We start from the raw sequence: 25,120 nt of genomic DNA on the forward strand, positions 1-25,120 counted from the left end.
GATTGACTAACTCCTAAAAATGGCCAGCCATCCAAATTCTATCAAGATGAGACAACTTCTAAACCAGAAAAGCTAAAATTTATGATATATAAATGGGAGGGTTTTTTTTTTCTAGTTTACTATTGCTCCCGGGGAAAAACAATATCTCTGTCTTGGTTTCCACAAAATTCACACTGTATTTATTGTACTTGTTTTTCTTCATGTTTTAGCTCATTTACTAGAAGATAAACTTTCTTGAATGTGAAGGTCAGATTTGTTTGGTTATGTTTTAGCCTCCAAGTAGTCTAAGATTTTGTACCATAGGTATTCAGTGCTATTATTTGCATTGAGTGATTTGTTACTAAAATACTGGCCTCTCAACAGTAGAAATCAAGTGTCAGGAATATTATATGAGTTATTCAAACCATTATTTATTTTTATGCTACCATGAACTCTTTTCAGATTTGCTGAAGAAAACTTGTAGTTCATTTTGATACTCACAATTTTCTATATAGCCCCAAACATATATGTACATCTACATGCCTCCAAAGAATATTGCATTTTAAATTTTATAATTGTCCACTACATTTGCCATCAAAGGAGAGAGTTCAGACTATTAAACTGGTACAATATGGCAGCATATATGCTTTCAAAAGACTTCGTATATTATTCTTTTGCTGAGTACAGACAAGGTTACTTTGCAAAAACAATGAAAAGTATATTGCAATAAACAGATCTTCTGAATATTGAAAACTCATACTGAGATATACTAGTGTCAAAGAAAAACTAATTGTAGAGGTACATTTTGTGACTTACATATATTCTTTACCCATATTTCTGTAGGAATTATTTGATATATATTCAAGAAAATTAAGCTTGGTCTTCAATCATTGTTTCATTTTCTATTTTGTTTTCCCTATACCTAGCAAAATTCCAAGAGGGATGTTAGGTGAATTTCTGATTTTAGAAATAGAGAAAAAAATACTATTCAAAATCAGATTGATACTTAAAATGCTATAATATTCAACCATTTTAGACCAGATTTGCATGAGATAATGAAATAAATGACACATCTGTGAAGTTAGATAACCTTTATGTCTAGCGGTTTATGATGTTAAAGTAGCCTCAGGTTGCTAGAGGAGTAGTTGATGGGTGTAGTATTTACAACAATCAGCAGGAAGTGTTCTAACAGGTCAACACTAATACTTCAATGATGTAGCACAAGTTTTTCTTATACATATAAAGTCTAAAACAGGTACTCCTGACCAGAAGATGATCTTTTATATTTTAGATTCTTCCACTTTCTGGCTCCACCTTCCTTAAGGACTTTGGAATCTTCTGTGTTTGGCTGATGGCTGCAGAGAGGGAACAGAAGATTCCACCTAGGAAGAGTGGCATGAATCCCATTCCTGTTCTGATATTCTGTATTCACTCTATTGCAGGGATCACTACGGAATGCCCAGGAAGTGATTCTGCAGTTTCTATCACAGTAAAGGAAACTTAAGTGTTCCAATGCCCAGGGGCTTTAAAGACTAAATGCCACTTCCCAAAATGCCTACTAAGCTGAATCATTTGGAATTGCTGAATTAAATGGATGAAAATAATTATCTCCAATCTGGGAGGCAGCCAGGTCCATTTATGATAGTTTTTAGAAATTGTGGGTTTAAGAGATGGATAGAGATTGTGGGATTGAATGGTGAATGTTCAGAATAACCTAAATTATATAAATATGGACATATTTTTCTGTCTTTACTATTGTCAACTTCTAACTAGATGTTCTTTTCAAGTTAGTTGAAAGCAATCTCTTAATAGAGTGATGCCTGGGAGAGAACATACCAAGAGGGGGGATAAAAGATACTTTGAGAAGTTAGGACAAAGAATAGGGAAAGTTGCCAAAAACACAAAAACAAACAATAGATGTTTTAACAATTTGATTGAAAGTCACAAATCTATCTATCTATCTATCTATCTATCTATCTATCTATCTATCTATCATCTATATTTACTTTAGGGTCTTCTTTCTCTCTTGTATTCTCACCCTCTTTTTTAAGCCAGAAAGGGATTTATTTTGTCCTTGTAACTGGGAGTTTAAGGGAAAGACTTCCAACCTGGCTCTATCCTGGGGGCACAAAAGGTGTTAGAAAAGCTCAATTTCTTGATGCACCTCAGAGAGATTGTCTCCTTGTTGTCAAGAAGGATGGCCATTGGCATTATCACCTTACTAACTGGAGTGGAAGGAGAATCCTTCAGTCATTTTGACCTCAGCTGTATGTTGTAAAGGATATATGTCCTTTCCTACATTTCCTCTTTTTACCTTCTTGATTGTACTGTTTCAGAGTCATAGCATTACCCTAAATCATCTTGACATAAAGACATCATTAAAAATTGTAATGACACTCATTTAATCTTTATAGTCATCCTGGAATGGATAGGCACTCTTAAAACATCTTTATCTTATGGTGGAATTAAGTAACTTACCCAAGATTACACAGGTGTAAATTGTTTTTGTTTTAGTTTTAAGTCTCATAGTCTATTTACTTTCTTTGGTTGGAATATGCAAGCCGTAGATACATAACAATTGATTTTTTGATACCTGTTTAGAAATTTAACTTCTTTTTAGCTCAACCCTTTAGATATTACAGTTGGCTTGTTGGGTACCACTGATACAACCTATTTTTAATATGTAGATGATATTTGGTATCATCCACCCAGATGGATACCAGATAGACATATCTCTATGTCTCTACATATCATATACGTCTATATGTCATATAATTCTAGAAAAGAGCAAAGGCAGGGCATGATCATGTATATCATTGAAACAGATTTAATTTAATTTCCTTCTGATAAAATTTCTACAGTAAAGCTTTGAATGGTTCACTCAACTCCAGATAACCACTGGGGATCTAGATTTGCCTTACATCCCAAGTGGTAGGAACTCTGTTTCTGTGATATCCTGCAGCTTAACAATATATATATATATACATACATGATTACTTTTCAGCTAAGATAAGGGATGTAAAATATTTTCAGTTCTATGAATGAACAGGAATGAAGCTAATTAATTAAAACTGTTGGGAATTTCCTTGAATAAGTCTGTGATTAAACACAAGGCTTTATCATGAAACAATTAAATAAATTCGGCCTCAGGTATCTTTGCTCAATCCCCAGGGAATGAGTGATGAAATTCTGGTTTAGAGTTATACTTTATTAGAGATTTATCTATTTTAATTGATTCAGCTTCCACTATAAAACTCCAATGGAATAACTGATGCAAATGGCACATTATGTTAATATATAAACCTCTCATGAATTCTATTCAGTTTCAACAAAAGATGAAAACATAACTTGTCTGATGTTTTGTGAAAATGAATGCAAAATAGTAAAAATTAAATAAACTATAATAGTTTGTGTTATCAAAAATATTTTCTTGTGCTACATGAGTCTTAAATAAAATATTTTTAAATACCCACAGGTAGGCACAGATAAGATTTCAGAGTGAAATTTAAATAGAGTAATGTTAATAAATAATAATTGACTAGTTAGAAGGAGACCACTGTTGTTGTTTAACTGAAATGTAATTAATGCACAATATTAAATTAGTTCTAGGTGTATAACATAGTGATTGGATCATTCTATATAGTATGCTATACTCACCACAAGTGTAGCCTCCATCAGCCACCATATAATGTTGTTCAATACTATTGACTATATTCCCTATGCTATAACTTTCCTTCCTGTGACTTATTGATTCCATGACCGGTAACATATATCTCCCACTCCCTTCATCCATTTTGCCCATAACTCACCCCCACCCCTATGGTAACCATCAGTTTTTTTCTGTACTTATGGGTCTATTTCTGCTTTTTCTTTTTTTTTTAGAAATACTATAAAGTAAAATCACATGGTATTTGTCTTTCTCTTTCTGATTTATTTTATTTAGCATAATACCCTCCAGGTCCATCCATGTTGTCGCAAATGGCAAGAGTTCATTCTTTTTCATGGCTGAGTAATATTCCATTATATATAGAGATGTCTATATCTATTTATATCTACCTATCTTATCTCTCTCTCTCTCTCTCTCTCTCATCTATTTATCTATCTCTATTAATCTACTGATGGGCACTTGGGTTGTTTTCATATCTTGACTATTGTAAATAATGTGGTGATAAACATAAAGGTTTTTTATATCTTTGTGAGTTAGTGTTTTTATTTTCTTTGGGTAAATAGCCACTATTGGAATTACTGGATCATATAGTATTTCCATTTTTAGTTTTCTGAGGTATCTCCATACTGTCTTAGGAGACCATTTTTCTTAATGAGACATAATATTTCCTTTTGAGAGAAAACTTTGATTGAAAAATAAGTATTTTAAAATGTGTAAATCCCAAGCACTGACTTTTTTTGAGACTACTATGGTTACTGATAATAAAGGCATTGGTGTTTGTCAGCTCTGTTACCAATAACATATTGGATAATTGGGTACAAGAAGTAAATGAAATGGAGATAAGTGAGGCCCACATTGAAGAAAGCATCCTAATATTAATAGTCAACGGATATCCTCTTTAGTATCAAATTAACGTATCCTTCAGGAGATGGAATTTGAAACAAATAATATGAATGAAGTAAGCAGAGTATAAGCTTGTAGTTTATAAGTTGTTTATTTGACAAAATTGGTACCAACTCTTCCTTTGACCGTGTATCTCTTTCAAATGGGATTGGTTTGTGAAAAGAATAAGGTGTACCTTGACAATGCAAACCACAGAGTAATGAATATTAAACTGGGTCTTTGTTTCACCCTTTTATACATTTTAAAAAATATTCTCAATAACTAAATTTAATACCTTAGAATCAGTCAACTCAAGATTGGACAAAATTGGAATAGGTTTTGATGGTATAATAATTTCACTTAGTGTCAGTTATTTAAGAGTGTGGTAATTATATTCACTGATTTGAGTATTATGAACATTAAAAAGAATATGTAAAAATTTGAAATATTGATTATAATAGCTTCTTTTTAAAAAAAGATTTTATTTACTTGAGTTAAGTGAGGGAGAGGGAGGATGATCAGGAGTCTCAGAGGGAAAAGGAGAAGTAGGCTCCCTGCTCAGCAGGAAGCCCGATGCGGGGGTCTATCCCAGGACCTGAGTGGAAAATGGATGCCCAACCACTGAGCCAGCCAGGCACCCCTGATTATATTAGTTTCTTATCAGCATCTTATAAATGTATGCATTTCAACATAGTGATGGAATGAATATATTCTGCATGGTGAAAATATTTAGAGGAATAAATATTAAATTGCTAAAATTATTTTTCTATGATGAGAAAATGACATTTAGTAGGATTAAAGCTGAAAGGAATCTTGGAGCTCCTATAAGAGTAGACTTCTTTCCTTTCAGAGCTGAAAGGTTTAGGTAATTTAATCATGGTTGTGTAGCTAATTGGCACAATTTGGAATACAACTGAGAGTTTTTAAGGTCTATCTTAGAGTTATTCCACTATGCTCTTTCTAAAATTTATTTCATCCCTTCCCACCCCCCCACCCCTACTTTTTTCCTTTTCTCCTTTCTTCCTTCCTTTTTTTCTATATGCATGGAGTTCTCACTATGAGCTATCTTGGGCATTGGTGTTACAAAGATAAAGAGACTGGTCTGACTGTAGCCACTGATAATAAAAATGCAAGTGTGATCTGACTCATCCAGACGGTAGTTCATCCAGACAGAATGAGCATCCCTAGAGCCACTGGGCAATAGGATAAGAATTGCTGTAGTATTTAATTCAGATCTCCATTCTCAATCACTCCTAGTGGGTTTCCACAACCCTTGAATTTGTGAATACAGTAAAGCATGAATTATAATGAGCAAGACCTACTACACACTTAGAAGGAAAAAAATGTACAGACTTTAGTGCATGATTAGGATAAATATTTTTACATACAGTAAATCATAAATGATATGCAGTCATTTCAGGCTTTTCTCATTAAAGAACTTGACTATTTCTAGATAAAGAGATATTATTTGTTCAAATCTAATGGATTTCCACTTTAAAATATTGCTCAGATTTCTGGGGACATCCAGCTCTGCATATAATGGGATACCTTTTTAATATTTTTATTGGAATTATTAATATCATTGCCAGTTGTCTTAAGTTTTGTCACTATGTTGCTAAAGAAAGCATGACACAGTTAAGTGTCTCCTCATTCTCCTCCCTCCAAAAAAAATTCTGGAAGGGAAAGAAGTAAATACAGAAGTAATTTTATTTATTCTCCTTGGTAATGTGATGTAGAAGCTAAGAAATCCTCTATGGGTTATCTCTTCATACAATCAAAATGTTCAACACATATGGACAGATGACAAAAGTATATCAGAACAAGAAATAAAATACATCTACAATATTTTTATTAAAGATGAGTCAAAGCAATCAGAAACTGATGGGATGAAGTATTCTGAGGTAATCTCTATTCCGTGTGTTTCAAATTCATACTAATTCATAAAAATGTCCTCATCTTAAGCATGGCCTTTTTGACTCTACCTAAGGCTGTAGTAAAACGTATGTTCTTAATATTTGTCATTGAAAAATCTTGGGAAACTGGCAAAGCGATTCCTGAAATGATGCTTCATTTGCTTCACTATCAAGCACTAGAAAAATGATTTTCATGAACTGTGCCCCCAAACCATTCACAGGAAAAACTTGAGGGTGTTTTCATTGAAGCTTGTTCTGTACATCTGAAAAACCAATGATGCCTAGAGGAGTTTGGAATCACGAGTTTGTGAGATGAAAAAAAAAAAAGCAAGAGAATATTCAGTTTGAAGGAGAAAGCATAAAAATGACTTTTTTAAGCAGTTTGACACTTTTTATTATATTACTTTAGAGTGGAAGTAAATATACACATCTTTCAGAGATTATAGAAATTTTTAAATGTGCAATTAATGTAATTTAATGTAATAATTGTGTAGCCTAAATGCAGCCTAAAAATCGTTTGATATTTTATCAGTCTCTAGCTTGTTTTACATAGTTAGGATCACTACAGGGAAAGAAGAAAAAGTGTATTCATATTCCAAATGATTAAAATGTTAGCATATTATTGAATCAAAGATATAAAATAATATATGCCATGTGTGATGATAACCTGCACATTTTAAACTAACGAATATATTACTAAGATAAAATATGCTAATTTCATGAGAAAACAATATAACTGAACTCCAAATTATGCTAGTTTGGTTTCCTCTTGATGATACTTTGATGCTGAATGGCATTGCATTGTATGTTTATGATCTTCAGACATACTCTGCATATATTCCTTTTATCTCTTATTTATTAATGAAATATAGTTTTTATCCTTTCCTGGTATGTTCTCTCTTTCTTTATCTCTTTTTTTAAAGATTTATTTATTTATTCATTCATTCATTCATTCATTCATTCATTCATTTATTTACTTATTTATTTGAGAGAGAGAGAGCCTGAGTGGGAGGGGCAGAGGGAAAAGGAAAGAGGATCTCAAGCAGAGTCCATGGACTGTGAAGCCCAACCCAGGCTTGATCTCATGATGTGAGCGGAAGCCAGAGTCAGTAGCCTAAGGCACTGCGCTACCCAGGCCCCTTCTATTGCTTTCTTGGTAAAGCTAATATGACCATCCTATCATCTAAGGATCAAGCTTATAAATTTTCAGGATGTTGCTATTTCTTTAGTAATTCTCCATCTTCTCTACCAAATTTATGAATGGTAATTAAAAGATTGGAAGACGGAGGGGCGCCTGGGTGCTTCTTACTATTGTATGAAGGCAAGAATAGAGAATCCAAGGGCATCTGATTGGCTCAGCCAGTTAAGCTTCTGCCTTCACCTCAGTTCATGATCCCAGGGTTTGGGATCCAGCTCTGCATGGGCTCCCTGCTCAGCAGGGAGTCTGTTTCTCCCTCTCCTTTGCCCCTGCCAGTGTTCTCTCTTTCGCTCACTCTCAAATAAATAAATAAATAAATAAATTAATTAATTAATTCTTATAAAAAATTTGGAAGATGGAAATACTTGAATTTTTCTCTGCATTGTATCATAATTTGCTGATTTCAAAATTATCAAAATTCTTTATCACTCTAAAATATTTACATATCACTTTCTACCTTAAGTGCAACTACTTATGTGCTTACAGTTCCCTATTACATGCCAAGCTTTTAGAGAGAAGATTCTTCATTTTATTCATCTAGCTATTCCCCAAACAAAGCCTAGATTTGGCACTTATCAGGCACTCATTCAAAATATACTGAATGAGGGAATAACGAATGAATGAATGAATGAATGAATGGTCTATTTTGAACAAATTCAACAAGGTTAAGATTTTGAATAATTGTCTCTCTATAGGTGTAAAATAGAGTCAGAAGAAACATTCAGACATTTGTCTTCTTCGAACCCTTTGTCACAAGTTGAGGATTATAAATGGAATCTTCTGTCCATTTAACCCAATGTCATAAAGACTGAGTAATTACCATATTATAAATGAAGTTTAATGCTAGGTACAGAATATTGCCATTAAAAAAAGTAAAAACAAAACAAAAACATACATAATATGCTACCTAATGACCCAGATTGTGAGGCTAATAAAATTATACAAAATTTGGATGCAAATCCCCAAATTCATTTTAATTCTATAAGCATACATTTGCTCTGTCTTTTCTATAATGACATGATAAAATTCAGATAAAATTAAGCAAAATATATTATGAAGCCTATAATAAATAATTAAGAAAAATATATTCTGAAGCCTATAATAAATACTCTTAGAGAAATGCACGGTATTAGTTTTTCAAGTAACATTTTCAAAATTTTAATATAATACTTAAAAATATACAGACTTAAAAATAGATACCTAAAGGAATCTAAGCATCTATATAAAATACAATACTTCCAAATATCTTAATAATATCATTTGCCTCATTTCACTAACCATGATGTTTTATTTTTATCCATTTTAGTGTTTTAAAATAAATTTAATATTGAACGATTTTTTTAAATTTGAGATCATTAAAATGTAATGATATTTTGGATTTCTTCCTTAAATGCCACTGTATATTTTCTATGTATTCTCTCTATATATCTGAATAAAAGCAAATATGTTTATATATGTTTATTAAAATATATATAGAAGCTAATGACATTTTAAATCATATGAGAGGGATTTTTTTTCAAGTTTCAATGTTATTCCAATAATTTGGAATGTCAAATTCTGTTGTTTATTTTTTTATTTCTTTTGAAAACAGTATTGACCCTATTTCTTTGAATTACCTTATCACTTAAAAAACCTGTGCATATAGCAATTTGATGATTTTAGTTATTTTACTTGTACTCCAGTCTCTGAAGTAAAATAGAACTGTTACTTCAGGAAATATCTTTCAACATCAGAGCATTTATTCAAATGTGATTATTTCAGACAAATATTTTTTGGACATGGCATTTTTATAGTCTTATGGTAATCAGAAGAAACCAAAGCAAAAACATTATATTACTTGCATCTATGAGTTATTAACATTGTCAATGATTTAAACTCTCAGGATGCCTGGTGGCACAGTCAATTGAGCATCTGCCTTGGGCTCAGGTCATGATCCAGGTCTGCTTTATCTTTCCCTCTGCCCCTTTTCCCTGCTCCTTCTCTCTGGTTCTTTCTATTTTTTTTTTTTTTTAAATCTCTGGCTCTTTCTTGTACTCACTCTCAAATAAATAAATAAAATAAAATAAAATAAACTGTCACCTTTTTCCATTTCAAATAAGGTATTTATTTTGTTACCATTATAAAGATAGTAGTAACATCACTCCTAACATATGGAGCTGACTTTTGGGGTAAAATACTGAGAATACTGGCCTAATGTCAGAAAACATAACAATACTTTTCAACACAGTCTTTGATGCATGAAATATTTTTGTATGTTGACCCTGTTTTCTTTCCCCCCTTTCATGGCACATCAGTGTCAGTAAATTATTTTGTGGTAATGCAGGAGGAATTAATTATAAAAATTAGGTAATCAACAATGGCCTTGTGTTCGTTCAATATACGTATCAATCTATGTGAAGGAAGTGTGGTATAATTGAATTAATCAAATTAGACATATCTTTAAAAGAAAAGATACCGTAGTGATAATGGTAATTCTTTGATATTCTACGTAAAAGCATTGAGCACAGTGCCCACTGTATAATAGGTGCTCATAAAGGTACTCAGTTGTGAGAGCGGTAATAAGGGTAGTAAGTGTAATACTCGGAGCTGTAGTGTTGTGAATAATAGCAGCAAAAGTTAATTTGAGCTGAGAAAAACATCCTTCTGCAGAAAACTTAATCCCCATGACCTAATTTGTTTTATCTATCTTTTCATACACGGACACTTTCTAAAAGGGATTTGAGGTAACTGTGTCAGCTAAACAGATGTTAGCATGAATTATTTCATAAGTTTTATATCCATATGTCAGCGAGTAGAGATTGTATCAGAATATTAGGATTGGACCTGCTTAAGGAAATTAATGTAGGATTAAAAAGCAAGATCTAGGAAAGGGAGGTGAAATATTTTCAAGGATGAAATTCAAGAGTATTAAAGCGAATATCATGTATGTCATAATTTTATTCATATCAGTTCCTTTCTAAGTTTCTTGTAGTTCATGAACTTAAAGCCTCAGCAGCACATTTTGTAACTTAACATAATTCTGGGAAAGTCAATTGAAATTTATAAATTATTTCAGAAGTTGCCAATTGAAAGTTAAATGTGATATTTATGTTGGAAGGCGTTTGAACTATAATGTGCGTATAAAACACTAGTGCTATGATGATGTTATGAAGATGATCAATTTAGGGATTGGGATAGGATTGAGTCAGTACCCATATTCATACTCTAGGAGATAGTGATGTCTCCAATGCTGCCGTGTAGCCACTGTTAGGAGCATAATCCAGTGTTGTCAACACTGAAGCCTGCTGTGATTAGTAAATCCATCTCCAAGAGGAGAGTAATGAAGTTGAGTGAGGAGAGAGAACACAGTATATCTTTGTTGGTTGATATAAGGGGATTGCCATAGACGAGAACAACTAAAAAGAGGATCACAAGCATTTGTCTATTGGATATGCAAGAAATTAGGAGGACACTGTTAGTTTTTTCATTTGTCGCTATCAAAGAGACACTGTTATTTTTATATTTAAATTAGTTTGGTTATACTGAGTACAGCTTGGACACTATAAAATGGATTTTTTTCTAGTGAAAAGTATCTTTTTAGAGAGAAAGGGGAATTATGCCTCTTAAGGAAATGGCTGGCATTGTTTATAAATTTGTTTTATAAATATAACATCTTAGACTTAATGTGCCTGAGTTGCATTTGGCAAGGTTTTTAACAGTGAATGAAACAAAATCAGTGAATGAACAGTGAATGAAAAAAAACCAATGTAGAAAGATTTGCTGCTGCAACATTAGGTTACAAGGTGAAAAAAGGAGAAAGATAATACATATTTTTGTATAATTTACCCATGTGAATGGATACGTATTTATCCATCCAGCCACCATTCACCCAGCCATTTCTGTATAGCTATTTTTAGGCTTATACTTTAGGCTACATATAATGATAAATTTAGGTTAAGGAACTATATATTAACATAAGAATATTAATTTCAATCTTATATAATATATGTGTATATATGTATATATACACACACACACTTTTTAAATTTAGGTTAAGGAACTATATATATATATATATATATATGGTCATGTTAACAGTTTACTAGCAGACACTTTCACTACTTCTAGAAACCCTCAAGGCAACTCTAGAAGCAATAAAATTTAATGGCTGCCTCACATTAATAAGCCTGTATGAGGGTTTCTCAATTTCAGTACTACTGACATTTTGGACCTGAAATTTTTTTGTTGGAGGCAAGCAAGGACTGTCCTGTGCATACATGATGTTTGCTAACATCCTAGATTTCTACTCACAGGAAGCCTGTAGCACCCTCCTCCTTCAAGTGTGACAACTATAAATGTCTTCAGGCAATGCCAAATGCCCCCTGAGTAGCAAACACCCCCATTTGAGAACCACTGTTTTATATCTATGCAAAGAATAATCTAAATTGACGATCATAAATATATATGACGTCATAAGTGCCAAAAATTTATTTTTAAGTTAACAACATATTGAACACATGGGGAATTATATGAGACACAGGTGCCTACTATCCAGATTTAGCAGACACACAGATAATAATGTTCTTTAAAAGAATTTGCAAAAAAGAATAATTGATTTAGCTTCAGATAGCCAAATGTCCATATGGTTTAGAAAAAATTCTCTCCACAAACTTGTTCTTTATCCCAGTTAATGACAACCCCACCTACCAAGTCTTCTGAGCTAAAAACTGCAGGCATTTCCTGTTTCTTTTTTTCCTTAATCCCTGTATCTAGTAAGTTACAAAATTAGTTGTTATACAGCCTCAGAAAGAAGGCTTCAATCTCAGCTCCGGCTAGTCTATATTCACTGCCATCATCCTCTTACCTGGCCAGAATTTCCTAACTTCTTACACTGAAACTAGGCAGATAATTCTACAGAACACACCATACTGTAATTTGCCTGTATGTAGCATCATTAAATCCCCATTTCCTGAAAGATAAAAATCTGAAATCCTACATTACTTTTGTTCCAGTTAAGTCCCCTGTCCTCCTCACCTCATTTTCCATTCAGGACTTTAAGACCTGTGAACACATCAGGCTTCCTTTCTCAAGGCACTTTCCCCATTAGACGTGTTACCGTCTCTGCCTAGATTGCACAAGTGGCATTTGACTACAGAGAATTCAACAGCAAGGAATCCCATGCAATCTGAAATCTTTCCATTCTTAAATTTTAGGTAAGATGCAGAGATGTAAAGTGACACTTGTATGTGCTTCCTTGTTTTGTTTTTTGTTTTTTGTTTTTTTTTTGTACCTAATGACTTCTCTTTTTCTTATAACCTTTATATTGCAAATATAACACCAACTGAAAAAATATCACAAAGCAAATACCTAGCTTACGGAGTTTTTTTTTTTTTAATATGCCCTCTTATAACTTTCAGTTAACTTAAGAAGTAGCTCTTCACCAGCCACACAAGAAACAACTCCCTGCTCCATCTCAAACCCTTTCCTCTACAAAGGTAACCATCGTCCTAACTCTTATAGGATTTTGCTTTCTTGCGTTTCTTTATATTTTGATAATTACCCAAGTATGCATCCCTAGACACTCTAGTTTGGCCTTATAAAGATTTTTAAATGTCTTTTAAGACTTAATTACAGGTTCCTCCTCGCCCCTCAGCCCCTTATAATTTATCTTTTCAATCTGAGATATTTTTTTCTGGAGAGTTTTCCAGAGCCTGAGTGTTGTAGGTTGCTTACTCATGATAGAGTTCCATAATGGTTTCTCTGTCTTCTGTACTTCCCCTGAATTGGCAGCTGGATCCAGACACTATCATATTCATGTTTAATCCCTTTGCTGAAACTGAAGGTGGGGGCATTTATTCAGCCAGAGGCATAAAAGGACTGGTTGTCAAAAACTGTCAGGGGTCTGAGATTTTCACCTGTTTGCAGGCTAATAAGTCAACCTGCCAGTTGTGTTGGCAGAAGACCTGAGACTCCATGGTATAGCAATCAGGATGAGCTCCATGTTGACAGGGACAATTCCCAGGGGGATGACTGGGAAGTGGGCACAGGTGGACACTGTCCACCAAATGGATTTGTATCACAGTTGAGAAACTTTGAGCTTAGGAAACCCCAATCTTCTAAAGGGAGATGTTAGCTAGCAACTTTGCCTTCTGCCACGAGAGAGAAACTATCATTATATCCCAGTGCTCTTTGCTATCCATACATTCTTGAAAAACTTGCTTCTTTTTTCTTTTCTTTTTTTAAAATTTAAATTCAATTAGCCAACATATAATACATCGTTAGACTCATATGTAGTGTTCAACAATTCATTGCATGTAACACCCAGTGCTTATCATATCACATGCCTTCTTACTGCTGCTTTTCCACCTCCATTCCTAATGAGCATACTAGTGGTATCAGTCCTTTTACATTAGGATTTTGTCATATTTGAATTGCTCATTCATGTACAGAATCTCACTTGATTCTACATATCATTTTGAAAAGACCTCTAATTTCTTGACCCTGATGGAATGCTATTTTAAACTTTTTTGGAGGGTGAGTACTTTTGGCATATTTTGAATTTGGAAATGCCAGAATCATGCAACAGTTATTTTTGAGAGGTGTTTTGTTTTGTTTTTTTTTTTAAGATTTTATTTATTTATTCATGAGAGAGAGAGAGAGAGAGAGAGAGAGAGAGAGAGGAGATTGAAAGAGAGAGAAGCAGAGACACAGGCAGAGGCAGAAGCAGGCTCCATGCAGGGAGTCCGACGTGGGACTTGATTCTGGGACTCCAGGATCACGCCCTGGGCCGAAAGCAGATGCTCAACCACTGAGCCACCCAGGGATCCCCAGAGAGGTGTTTTGGAATAGATAATATTTTTGTCATAGAAGAGTATGTTATTTTTAAGTTACAATTTTAGACCATGTTGTAATGGATATTACTTTCATAGGGAGTAATTGTCACCAATTTTTGAAATCAATATCTTTAAATGATTGGGATTTTGAACTCTGAAATAAGATAGATATTATTTTTCTTAAAAAAAAAATTTTCCTGGGATGCCTGGGTGGCTAAGTCAGATAAGTGTCCCAACTCCTGATTTGAGCTCAGGTCATGATCTCAGAGTGGTGAGAAGGAACCCTGCATCATGTCGGCCTGCGCTAGGCATGGAACCTGCTTAAGATTCTCTTCTCTCACTCTGGTCCCCCACCCTATGCACACATATACTCTCTCTCTCTCTAAATAATAATAATAATAATAATAATAATAATAATAACAATAATAAAATTAAAAATTCTTCCTCTGTCTATGTGATTTTAGGCAAATTATTTTAACTTTAGTTTCTTTATCTATATGGTAGTACTTTAACTCAAAGAATTGATGCTACCAGGAAATAATACAAGACACAAATGCCTCACATACAGGAAACTATATAAATACATTAAGATCATTATTACAAATAGTAAATTGCCACTTAGAAAGTTGTGGCTTGCATAAGGATACTTGACTATGAAAGCGTTTTAATTTCTAGTCAGTCTCCAAACTCCTGATCTTAATTTATGCAATTGTCTGTAGTCCTGATTGTACTTACAGATGTCCATGCTGTATTTGTTTGAATTGAATATTAAGAACACATAAGTAACACAAGACATTGTTGTCACTGGATGGCATGACTCATGCAAGTATTTATTCTTTATAAATTAATTAAGCCTTTTGCTTTCTGTTTTTACTGCCAAATATTTAGACAGATATTAAAATGTATCTTGGCAGTCTTGTCAAACCCAAGCTTGATACTCTGGCTTTCCTATTTCTGAAATTGCTCACCCTTTTCATTTAAAAATAACGACAGACTAGTCACAAAAGCAGTCACCTCTAACTTCTGAATCATCAAAGGCTGTTTCCCATATGTTTTCAAAAGATACAGCTGTTTTTATACATCATTTCATTTAAACTTTAAATTTTGAGAGAGGGAAAAAATCTTATAAAAGCTCTCAGACATAAAACTGTCACGCTCAATTGTAGATTGAAATGATATCAAACAGTTTTCTCATCTAAACTCTGGTGATATGTATTATTCCTTAAGACATAGAGAAACACAGTTTTATATATGCTATGCAGAGGAGTCAGTGCATTGAAGAAGAGTAAAGATTCTGGGTTCAGAAAAAACAGTGACAACTAATCCTGAGATCCTGCTGTAAGCTAGACCTTAAGTAACTTGTAGGGACTTACTTCTCAGAATGAAATAGGGAATTTAGGATTTTAATATCCCCATATCACAGATGGAAGAACTGGGCATAGAAAAATAAATAATTCACCCAACATAACACTGCTAAATGCTAGAATATGAACCCAGGTAGTGTAGTATTTGTTTACTAGGTTTGCCATAACAAAATACTACGGACTGAGTCATTATCTTCTCTGTAGGTATGTCTATGTTCCAAGTTCCTCTTCTTTTTAAAGACACCAGTCATATTGGATTAAGGTCATCTTAGTGACCTCATTTTAATTTAATTACTTTTAAAATAAGATTATTTATTTATTTATTTATTTAAGATTTTATTTATTTATTCATGAGAGACACACTGAGAGAGGCAGAGGAAGAGGGAGAAGCAGGTTCCATGCAGGGAGCCTGATGTGGGGCCTGGGACTGCAAGATCACACCCTGAGATAAAGGCAGATGCTCAACTGCCTGGGTGGTTGAGGGCCACTCAAGTGCCCCAATTTAATTACCTTTTTTAAAGACCTTACTTCAAAGATGGTCACATTCTAAGATATTGGGAGGTAGGATTCCAACTATGAGTTGTGAGAATTCATAGTTGAGTCTGTAACAGGCAATCTGACTTGTGTCCATTCATTGATGCACTCTGTAGCACCAGTGATTTAATTAATTTTAATATCAAATGCATATTTGTTTGCAAATCATTTACCATTCTTAAACTATAATAAATATTTGCATAATTATACTACTAATAAAATATGATTAAATTGATCATTTTTTGAAGATCTTCAACTTTTAAGCACTGGGAAGGATTTGCCCTGATTTTCAAAAGAGAAATTAAGGTTGAATAACTTGGGCAGGTCAATAAGTAATGGAGACAAAAGTCAAACTAATATCTGTAAGACAGCTGCACCCAAATTTAATCAATGGATTGCATTACACTAAGCAATTTTATTTTCTATGGAGGAAAATGCTCATCACATGTACAATGCATATAAAAATTACAACGCTTTAATTCATGTGTGGACTCCGTTGTATGAAAATGCTGACAACTAATAATTTCTTTTTGATTTAAGTTGTATCTATAATTAATCAAAGTTTAATTCTAAGGTCTCCAGATACTCTTACTATTTTGCATTTATGCAGTGTATCTAATTTCAGTTAAAATTCAATTCCCTAAATCACTGAAGCTTAATGTGTATATATGATGAGGAAAAAATGAATTCAATACTATATTTTAAATAGTTATAAAAGAATGTCAAAATATCAATTTAGAATTCAGGTTTAAAAATGTGGACCTATCTATATAAACAGATGGAAAAGAAAAAAGCATACAATATGTATACATATATACAATATATATATATACACACACACATATATTTTAAAGATAATGAAATTTTTAACAGTACAGATTTTTTATTTTTTTAAAAAAATATTTTTATTTATTTATGATAGTCACACAGAGAGAGAGAGAGAGGCAGAGACATAGGCAGAGGGAGAAGCAGGCTCCATGCACCGGGAGCCCGACGTGGGATTCGATCCCAGGTCTCCAGGATTGCACCCTGGGCCAAAGGCAGGCACCAAACTGCTGCGCCACCCAGGGATCCCCCAGAGTTTTAAAATATATAGGCACTTAAAATTGAGGTTTGTATATGATTATGTAATTGAATCCACTAAAGCTCCCTATTTAACTCGTGGAAACTAATTCTACTATAACAAGTATGATATAGGGATATAGCTGAACTAAGGTCAAGAGATGCAGGACCCATTGGAAACTAAGGTCCAAAGGGGACCTATTAAGAACTCTCTGATTAGGGATGCCTAGGTGGTTCAGTGGTTGAGCATCTGCCTTTGGCTCAGGGCGTGATCCCAGAGTCCTAGAATCGAGTCCCACATCTGGCTCCCCACAGGGAGCCTGGTTCTACCTCTGCCTATTTCTCTCACCCTCTCCGTGTTTCATGAATAAATAAATAAAATATATTAAAAAAAAGAATTCTCTGGTCAGCTGATTGTATAAAAAGACAAAGAAAGTGATGATAACTTTGGGAGAACTGAGTTAAGTTGTCATCTTTTCAGTAGATCTCAAGTATTCACTACTGGGGTTAAGAACTGGCTAAGTAGCCAGTGATGATAGATGAATGGTCTGTAGATTCTTAGAAAGTTAAGGATTGTAATAGCACTAGCACCCAAAGACTGGGTAGTAGTGGCTGAGAGTTAGCAGTTTTGCTGGGAAGAATTGGATCAGATTCTCTGGCCTCTGAGTGTTATTTCATGCTGTGTAAAATGAGCATGAATTCAACTCTACCACAGTAATTTCACATTATTCTATTTTCTCAAATCTAATTGGATCAGACTTTGAGTTCCTGCTTGCCAGGGTAGCATAATCACTGGAGTTTTAAGGAAACTGATGTAACTGAAAGCAAGACTCCAAATACGCCATGCGTTTGGAGATGTCATATGTGAATGAGATATATAGTCAGTCAATCTCTATCTCTACATGCAGCAGGAATATGTAATGTTTGCTATATGTGTATTAATTATTTTTCAGTAAGTTTCTTAATATTATGTCATAGTTAAGAATGTTCTCTACCTTAGAAATTACCAGTCTTGCTGTAAGGAGCAGGGACAGAAATTAATTGCCTAGGGAAACTTAATGGAAAGCCTTAGTGATAGAGAGGTTACAATTTGCTACTACATTTATCACTGTCAGAGAACACATAAATTCTAAAGTCATTACCAGCAGAGGGGCTTTCCTCACCCTTCCAATAGTTCTCTGTTCCCTCCTCTCCTCTGTAATACTACAGGTTTAATTTCAAGTCTACTGATCATAAGTAATCACTATTTTATTTGTGGATGTCTTGACTGATGGAATATGTTAGTATTGTATGAGGACGCTATCTAAATGGGTATGAGTACATAAGACACTGGAGAAGAAGCTAAGAATTCAGAACTGTTTTTGCTTGTTGCCGAAGGTCTTAACAAGAGTAAATAGGTTTATTTTCAAAGGAATAATGAAAGAAAAATAACCAACCAGCATGGATTTGACACATAATTTGAGCAGGAAAAAAATCTAGGAAACAGAGTTTTGTACACATAGCCAAGAATGTGTAATTACTTTTAATGTGCATAACATGGTTCCTAAACACTGATTAAATATTGAGGAATTGTGAGGTATTGCAGTCACTTAAATCTTAAGGTAGATGAAGGGACATTTAAGGAGCTATTCACCATACTCACTAAGGCTCAAATTAGAGAGAACCAACTAAAATAAAACAATAGGAATGTGGACCTATCTGAAAAAAAAATTAACAATTGTAAGAAATGTGAAATGAAATAGAAATTTAAAGATAATAAAGACTGGTTTTTCTTGAATGATTTGGAGGTAAATGGAAAGCCCAGTTAAGCAGTTCAATCTCTTCTAATCCTTGATTGAATGACATCCGTTGAAAATCCTGGGAACTTTATAATTTCAGATTTCACATTTTTTCTTAAAATATTTCATGGGAGAAGAGTTGTAAATTTCTTTAAAACAAATCATGTATTTTTTCTGGACTTATTGCTAATATAGATATATTGCTAATATGGGAAGTTGGTCAAATTTTTTTTTTCCATTCTTTTGGTTTCCATCATCAAATGCCAAAGGCAGAACAAATTGTCCCTTGGGTTAGAAGAGTTTTGAAGCATTTAAGGCTTTAATGATCTTCAATTATATTCACTTCTTGAACAAAGCAGCTATAGACGCACACATTGACAATGGAAATCAATCAGTTTTAGACAGCAGAAACTTACAGCACGAGGAGAGAGATATGTCTTTAGGTGGGTATTCACTCTTCGGTTGACAAAATAGGCAGTTTCCTGGAACTAAACGTATTGAGCCAGAACCAGAGTCAGGATTTTCTTTTCGTTGGGGCATTCTGATGATTTCTACTTACCACTGTGGTCCTTGGGCACAAGTCATGATTATGTTGTTCAAACAATGCTTTTTATTAGCAGAAAGTTCATAAAATCGTTTTCAATGGAAAACAAAATCTAAAAAGACCTTAAGCATTGTTTTCTACTTTTCAATTCTAACTTCATTCAACAGCCATTATTGAATGTCTGTTCAGTGCCAGAGTCTGTACTAAAGGCTATATAACATACAGAGAAACAGTATCAGGAACCAGTTCTGTAATTTAGGAATAAATTCCAAACTGAAGAGGCAAGGTATAAAAAAGATAGAAAGGTTACATAACAAAGAGACTAAAGGCAGTGGTTCTTCTGTAATAATTTTATAATTATTTTTATTTTCAAATTAGATTGGCTGCAGGTAGTTTTGGCTATTATCAGAAATAATATTTGTAATAGATAGCATCTATTGAACACTTACTATTTGCCAGACCCTTTTCTTTAAATAGTATTTTTTTAAGATTATTTATTTGAGAGAGAGGGAGAGACAAACAGAGAAGGAGAAAGAACAGAGGGAGAGAGACACACAGCTTCACGCTGAGCTTGGAACCTGATGCAGGGCTCGATATCAGGACACTGAGATCATGACCTGAGCCGAAATCAAGAGTCAGAAGCTTAACCAACTGAGCCACCCAGGTGCCCCCAGACACTTTTCTTATATCTTCTAATCCTTATAAAATCTTTTTAATAGAGCTATTGCTATCTTTTATTTCAAGATAAAGAAACTGAGGCTCAGTGAAGGTAAATAATTTTAACAAGTCTACAAAGCCAGTATGTATAAAAGCTAGTAAGTGTGAAGTATTTTGAGCCCTGTTGAGCCTTCATTTCTTATCATCATTCTAACAGTCTAATTAGAGTCAATTCCCAAGTGAAGTTGGAGCTAATGGTAAGTGTATTAGGAAGAATGATGGCTACTATGACATGCTCTAGACAAAAGATTGATAATACATTCTCTATCCCCAATGGTTATCTTTTTGTTATCATTGTAACTTAGAGCACTTCATAATTGTTATATGCAACCTAAAGGATAAATGATCTTTATAATGAATAAAAGAATTTTACTTTTTAGACCAAATGACATTGGAAAGTGTTTTTGATCTCTCTTCTAAGAACACAAAGGGATTAGAGTTCAACCATTGGAACAGTTATTGGTTTGTAGAGCTCTAGGGATAGACTATTCCAGGCAAGTGCAATTTCAACCAAATGTGGCATGCAAACAATGCACGCTACTGTTGACCTTTCACCTCTTTTTTTTTCTATTCATATTCCCCCAATCATTCATCTCTTTAATCCAAAATGATCAGTGTTCCAGGAATGCCTATAGTGGCTTACAGTTCCCAATCCAGTGCCAGACATGAATAGTTGCATAGGTTCCTTGACCCTTCATCTCTACCTTTGCTCCATTAGGATTCTACTTTTCTAAGTAATTAGTGTCAGCAAGTTCATTTTCTAAGAATTGTAGGACTTGGAATGAGAGTATAAATGAAGGCCTACATATTCCATGTCATTATTATTTATTATAAATCAAATAATACTTATTAAAATATCTATCCTCCCACTTTGACAAAAGTATCTTTATAATTGGATGGCCAGGTCAAATGTTAGGATTTTTGGACTCTTCAGGAGTATGGTGGCATGGAGAGAGATAGACTCCAGTCTTTAGCCCCTCCTTTAATTAGATCTGTCCAGTATCTTAGGAAGCTTTGAGCAGAATGAATGGACACTTAGCCTGTACATCCAGCATCCACAGTCTGCTGATAGGGGGACAGAACTGGAAAGATGACAACACGGGCTCTTGATGGGAGATTAGGGCAATTTGGGAATGAAATTCAAGTATCACAGTGGTCTGGAGCATGAGTATTCTTTACAGGAAAAAAATGCAGGTTCCAGATGGGCACTTCTCTTGGCTCTGTAGCCTTTGCCTATTGGTGAAGATATGGCCAGAGAAAAGCGAGAGTGCTCAGCAAATATTTCTTGGTTTCTCACTATGTGCCTATACTGTTGTGATCACAGGAGACGAGTGAACAAGTTGAAATGCTTGCCCTTGCAGAACTTATATTCTGAGAAAAGGAGAGACAGGTTATAAATACTAAATGTAATAAATGTATATACTATATGGTAAATTAGAAGGTGATAAGTATTACAGACACAATAAAAATTAGAGCAGGAGAAGGTGGGAGGATCATCAGTCAGCTTGGCTTCAATTGAGAAGGTAAGATTTGAGAAGGAATAAAACAAAACAAAACTTGAAGTCAGTGAGGAAATTAACCAAAAAGATAACAAGAGGGAAAAAAACTCAGGTCTTTCGGAGTAAAAGTGAGCACCTTGAGGTAGGACAACACTTAGCATATTAGAAGAACAAGGAAACCAGTAAAGCCGGAATAGAGTGTGAAAGGGTGAGTTAAAAAAAGAAGTTACAAAAAGAACTGATGACCAGGTCATAGAGTATTGGACTGTACAACAGAAATGTAATGATAGTCATAAAAATATAATTTTAAATTTCCATGTAGCCATAATAAAAACAAAGAATGGTTAAAATTAACTTTCTTTTTTTGTTTTTTTTTTTAATTAACTTTAATATTATATTTTATGACTCAATTTTTCTGAAATTGTATCATTTCAGCATATAATCTTTGAAATCCAGAGTGTATTTTATTTCAGTTCATACCAGCTACATTTCAATTGTTCAACGGCCACATATGGCTAGGTGTTGCTGCATTGGGCAACAGATAGATTTTGACTCATCAGTGAAAGAAGTATTACTTTGAGTCACTTGGGAGATGTTTCAAATTTTTGAGAACTGCTGTGTCATGATTTGATTTAAAAACTGATCTTCTGAATGTCATGATTTGACTTTTAAAAATGATCAGGTCCAGGGGCACCTGAGTGGTTCAGTCAGTTAAACATCCAACTCTTATCTCAGATCTCAATCTCAGGGTCATCGGTTCAAGTACTGCACATTGGGCTCCATGCCAGGTGTGGAGCCTACTTAAAAAAAAAAAAAAAAATCAGGTCCAGCCTTAACTGAGAATACATGGTCAGGGATCAAAAGAAGTAGAAACAGAAAGACCTATTGTGGTCATCGTGATAAGCGAAATGCTGATGGTGATGATGGCTCAAATGACAGCAATGATTGACATAAGTGGTTGAATTCTTGATCATTTTAAAGATAAAACAAATAGGATGTATTGAATTTGGTGTGTGAGAAGGGAGTGAAGAATAACCCCAAGACTTTGGCCTAAGTAATAGGAAGGATGGATTGACTTCACCTGGGATCAGAGAAAGGGTGCTGGAAGATTGGGGCAAGGAAGATGAGTGTTCAGATTTGGACCGGTGTATCTGAACAGTCTCTTAGGTATTCAGGTGAATATGTGGGGCAGGCAGTTAGATAGGAATGTGGAGTTTAGAGGACAGGTTGGAGATAAAAGTTTGGAGATCAACCTTGAAACTAAATAAGGTAACCAAGAGAATGAGACTGGATGGAAAAGCCAGAGCCAAGGACTAAGCATTGGGACTTCGAAATTAAGAGGTCTAAATTGGCATGAAATTGACATTAAAATCACATCAAACATTTTACCACTTCTGTATTATATATATTTTTATAGTTAATTTTTAAAAACCTTAATACGTATGTTCGTAGCTATCACGATCTTACTTATTTTACTGAAAAACTATAATTTTAGATGAAACCTACGGGCTTTTCTTGTGACTTTTTTGCTTTATTTTTTAAAAGATTTTGCTTATCTATTTGAGAGAGAGAGAGAGAGAAAGCACAGCAGAGGGGAGGGGCAGGTGGAGAAGCAGGCTCCCTGCTAAACAGGGATGCCAATACGAAGCAGGATCCCAGAACCCTGAGTTCATAACCTGAGCCAGAAGCAGATGCTTAACCAACTGAGCTACCCAGATGCCTATGACTTTTTTTGCTTTAAAATATACAACAAAACTTCAAGTAATTAATTTATACTATGTTAAACAATAGATAGTAAAAATAAAAATTGTGGTTGTAATTAGAGATCATTATCAATCTTTAATACATATTATTTTTATATGTGTTTTCCAGAGACAGGTAAGTTAACAGTCTTTGATATGATAGCATTTAACACCAATAAAGCAGATTAAAATGTGTCCCATATTCTACCTACTAATGCAGCTTTATTTTATTTGTGATAAGCTTATGAATTTGCTGCTTTTTATAAAAAGTTTGGTTGATAGCTAGGTGCTCTTACCTCATTTTAGAATGAGGTATTTATTCCTTTCATTATATTCAAATTCCAGCTATAAAGAATGTTTGATAAAACAAAATCTATTATTTTACTATAAGCACATTCATGCCTTTTTTTTAAAGAATACAACTCATACTTCAAATGAAATCCTAACCTTTTGTGTTCTTGTATTATCAAGGTAATTATTTATAATATAATGCAGAAATTAGTATACTGATGATCTCTAATTTTTTAACAAAAGTAATTGTTTGTGTCTTTTCAGTCTATTCGGGAAGTCACAGGCTACGTGTTAGTGGCTCTTAATCAGTTTCGTTACCTGCCTCTGGAGAATTTACGCATTATCCGTGGGACAAAACTTTATGAGGATCGATATGCCTTGGCAGTATTTTTAAACTACAGAAAAGATGGGAACTTTGGACTTCAAGAACTTGGATTGAAGAATTTGACAGGTAGGAAAAACATACAAAATTGCAGATATGTTCTCATCAGTAGAGTGCAGTACACATACACATATGGCCACTGTATGGCCACTGCAGTAGGTGTTATACTGAGGAACGCGATAAAGCATTTAAATAGTTAGTCTTTATTCATTTTATGGGAAATATAATGCCTTGTGGTGCCCTTGCTTTTATTTGCAGATATTGTAAGTGCAGTCTGAAAGATACCGTAATACTGTATCTCTGCCGAACAGAAGTACACTCTAAGGAAATGCTCAGTGACTGAAACTGAGATAGGAAGCAGGTTTAAGGATGCTGTGTTTGGTGGTCTCAGATGAACAGTGGACCATATCATCAAATCTCTGCAGTAAATAACACCACAACCTTCACTCTCGTTAGAGCTCTGTAAATACATAAGCCTTTATATCTAGTTCCACTAATCTAGTTTTTTGCACAGTCCCTTATTTTTGGAAAATGTACCTTGATTTACTAATTTAGTTTTGATTTGTCTTATTCAGTAACTCACTAAATGACATCAGAAATTCTTTCTCAGAATGTTTCAATATCATCAGTGATTCCCCACCAAGATTAGAAAGAGGTAATTGCCAGCAACCTAAACTTATTGTCTTGCTGCAAAACAAAAACAAAAACAAAACAAAACAAAACAACCCACAGCACTTTGTAGGAATTTGTTTTGTA

The 25,120-nt window shown here is 34.0% G+C and overlaps 1 protein-coding gene across 4 annotated transcripts in view; it reads left to right on the forward strand.

The window, feature by feature from the left end:
- Positions 1-25,120, forward strand: part of ERBB4 (erb-b2 receptor tyrosine kinase 4) — a 1,095,199-nt gene that overhangs the window by 558,965 nt on the left and 511,114 nt on the right. For all 4 annotated transcript variants that reach the window (XM_072742096.1, XM_072742098.1, XM_026002035.2 and 1 more), the window contains exon 3: positions 24,247-24,433. In XM_072742096.1, the coding sequence (XP_072598197.1) occupies positions 24,247-24,433 (187 nt within the window). The remainder of the gene's footprint in view (positions 1-24,246; positions 24,434-25,120) is intronic.

Source organism: Vulpes vulpes, chromosome 16 (assembly GCF_048418805.1).
Source record: "Vulpes vulpes isolate BD-2025 chromosome 16, VulVul3, whole genome shotgun sequence".
Lineage (NCBI taxonomy): Eukaryota > Metazoa > Chordata > Mammalia > Carnivora > Canidae > Vulpes > Vulpes vulpes.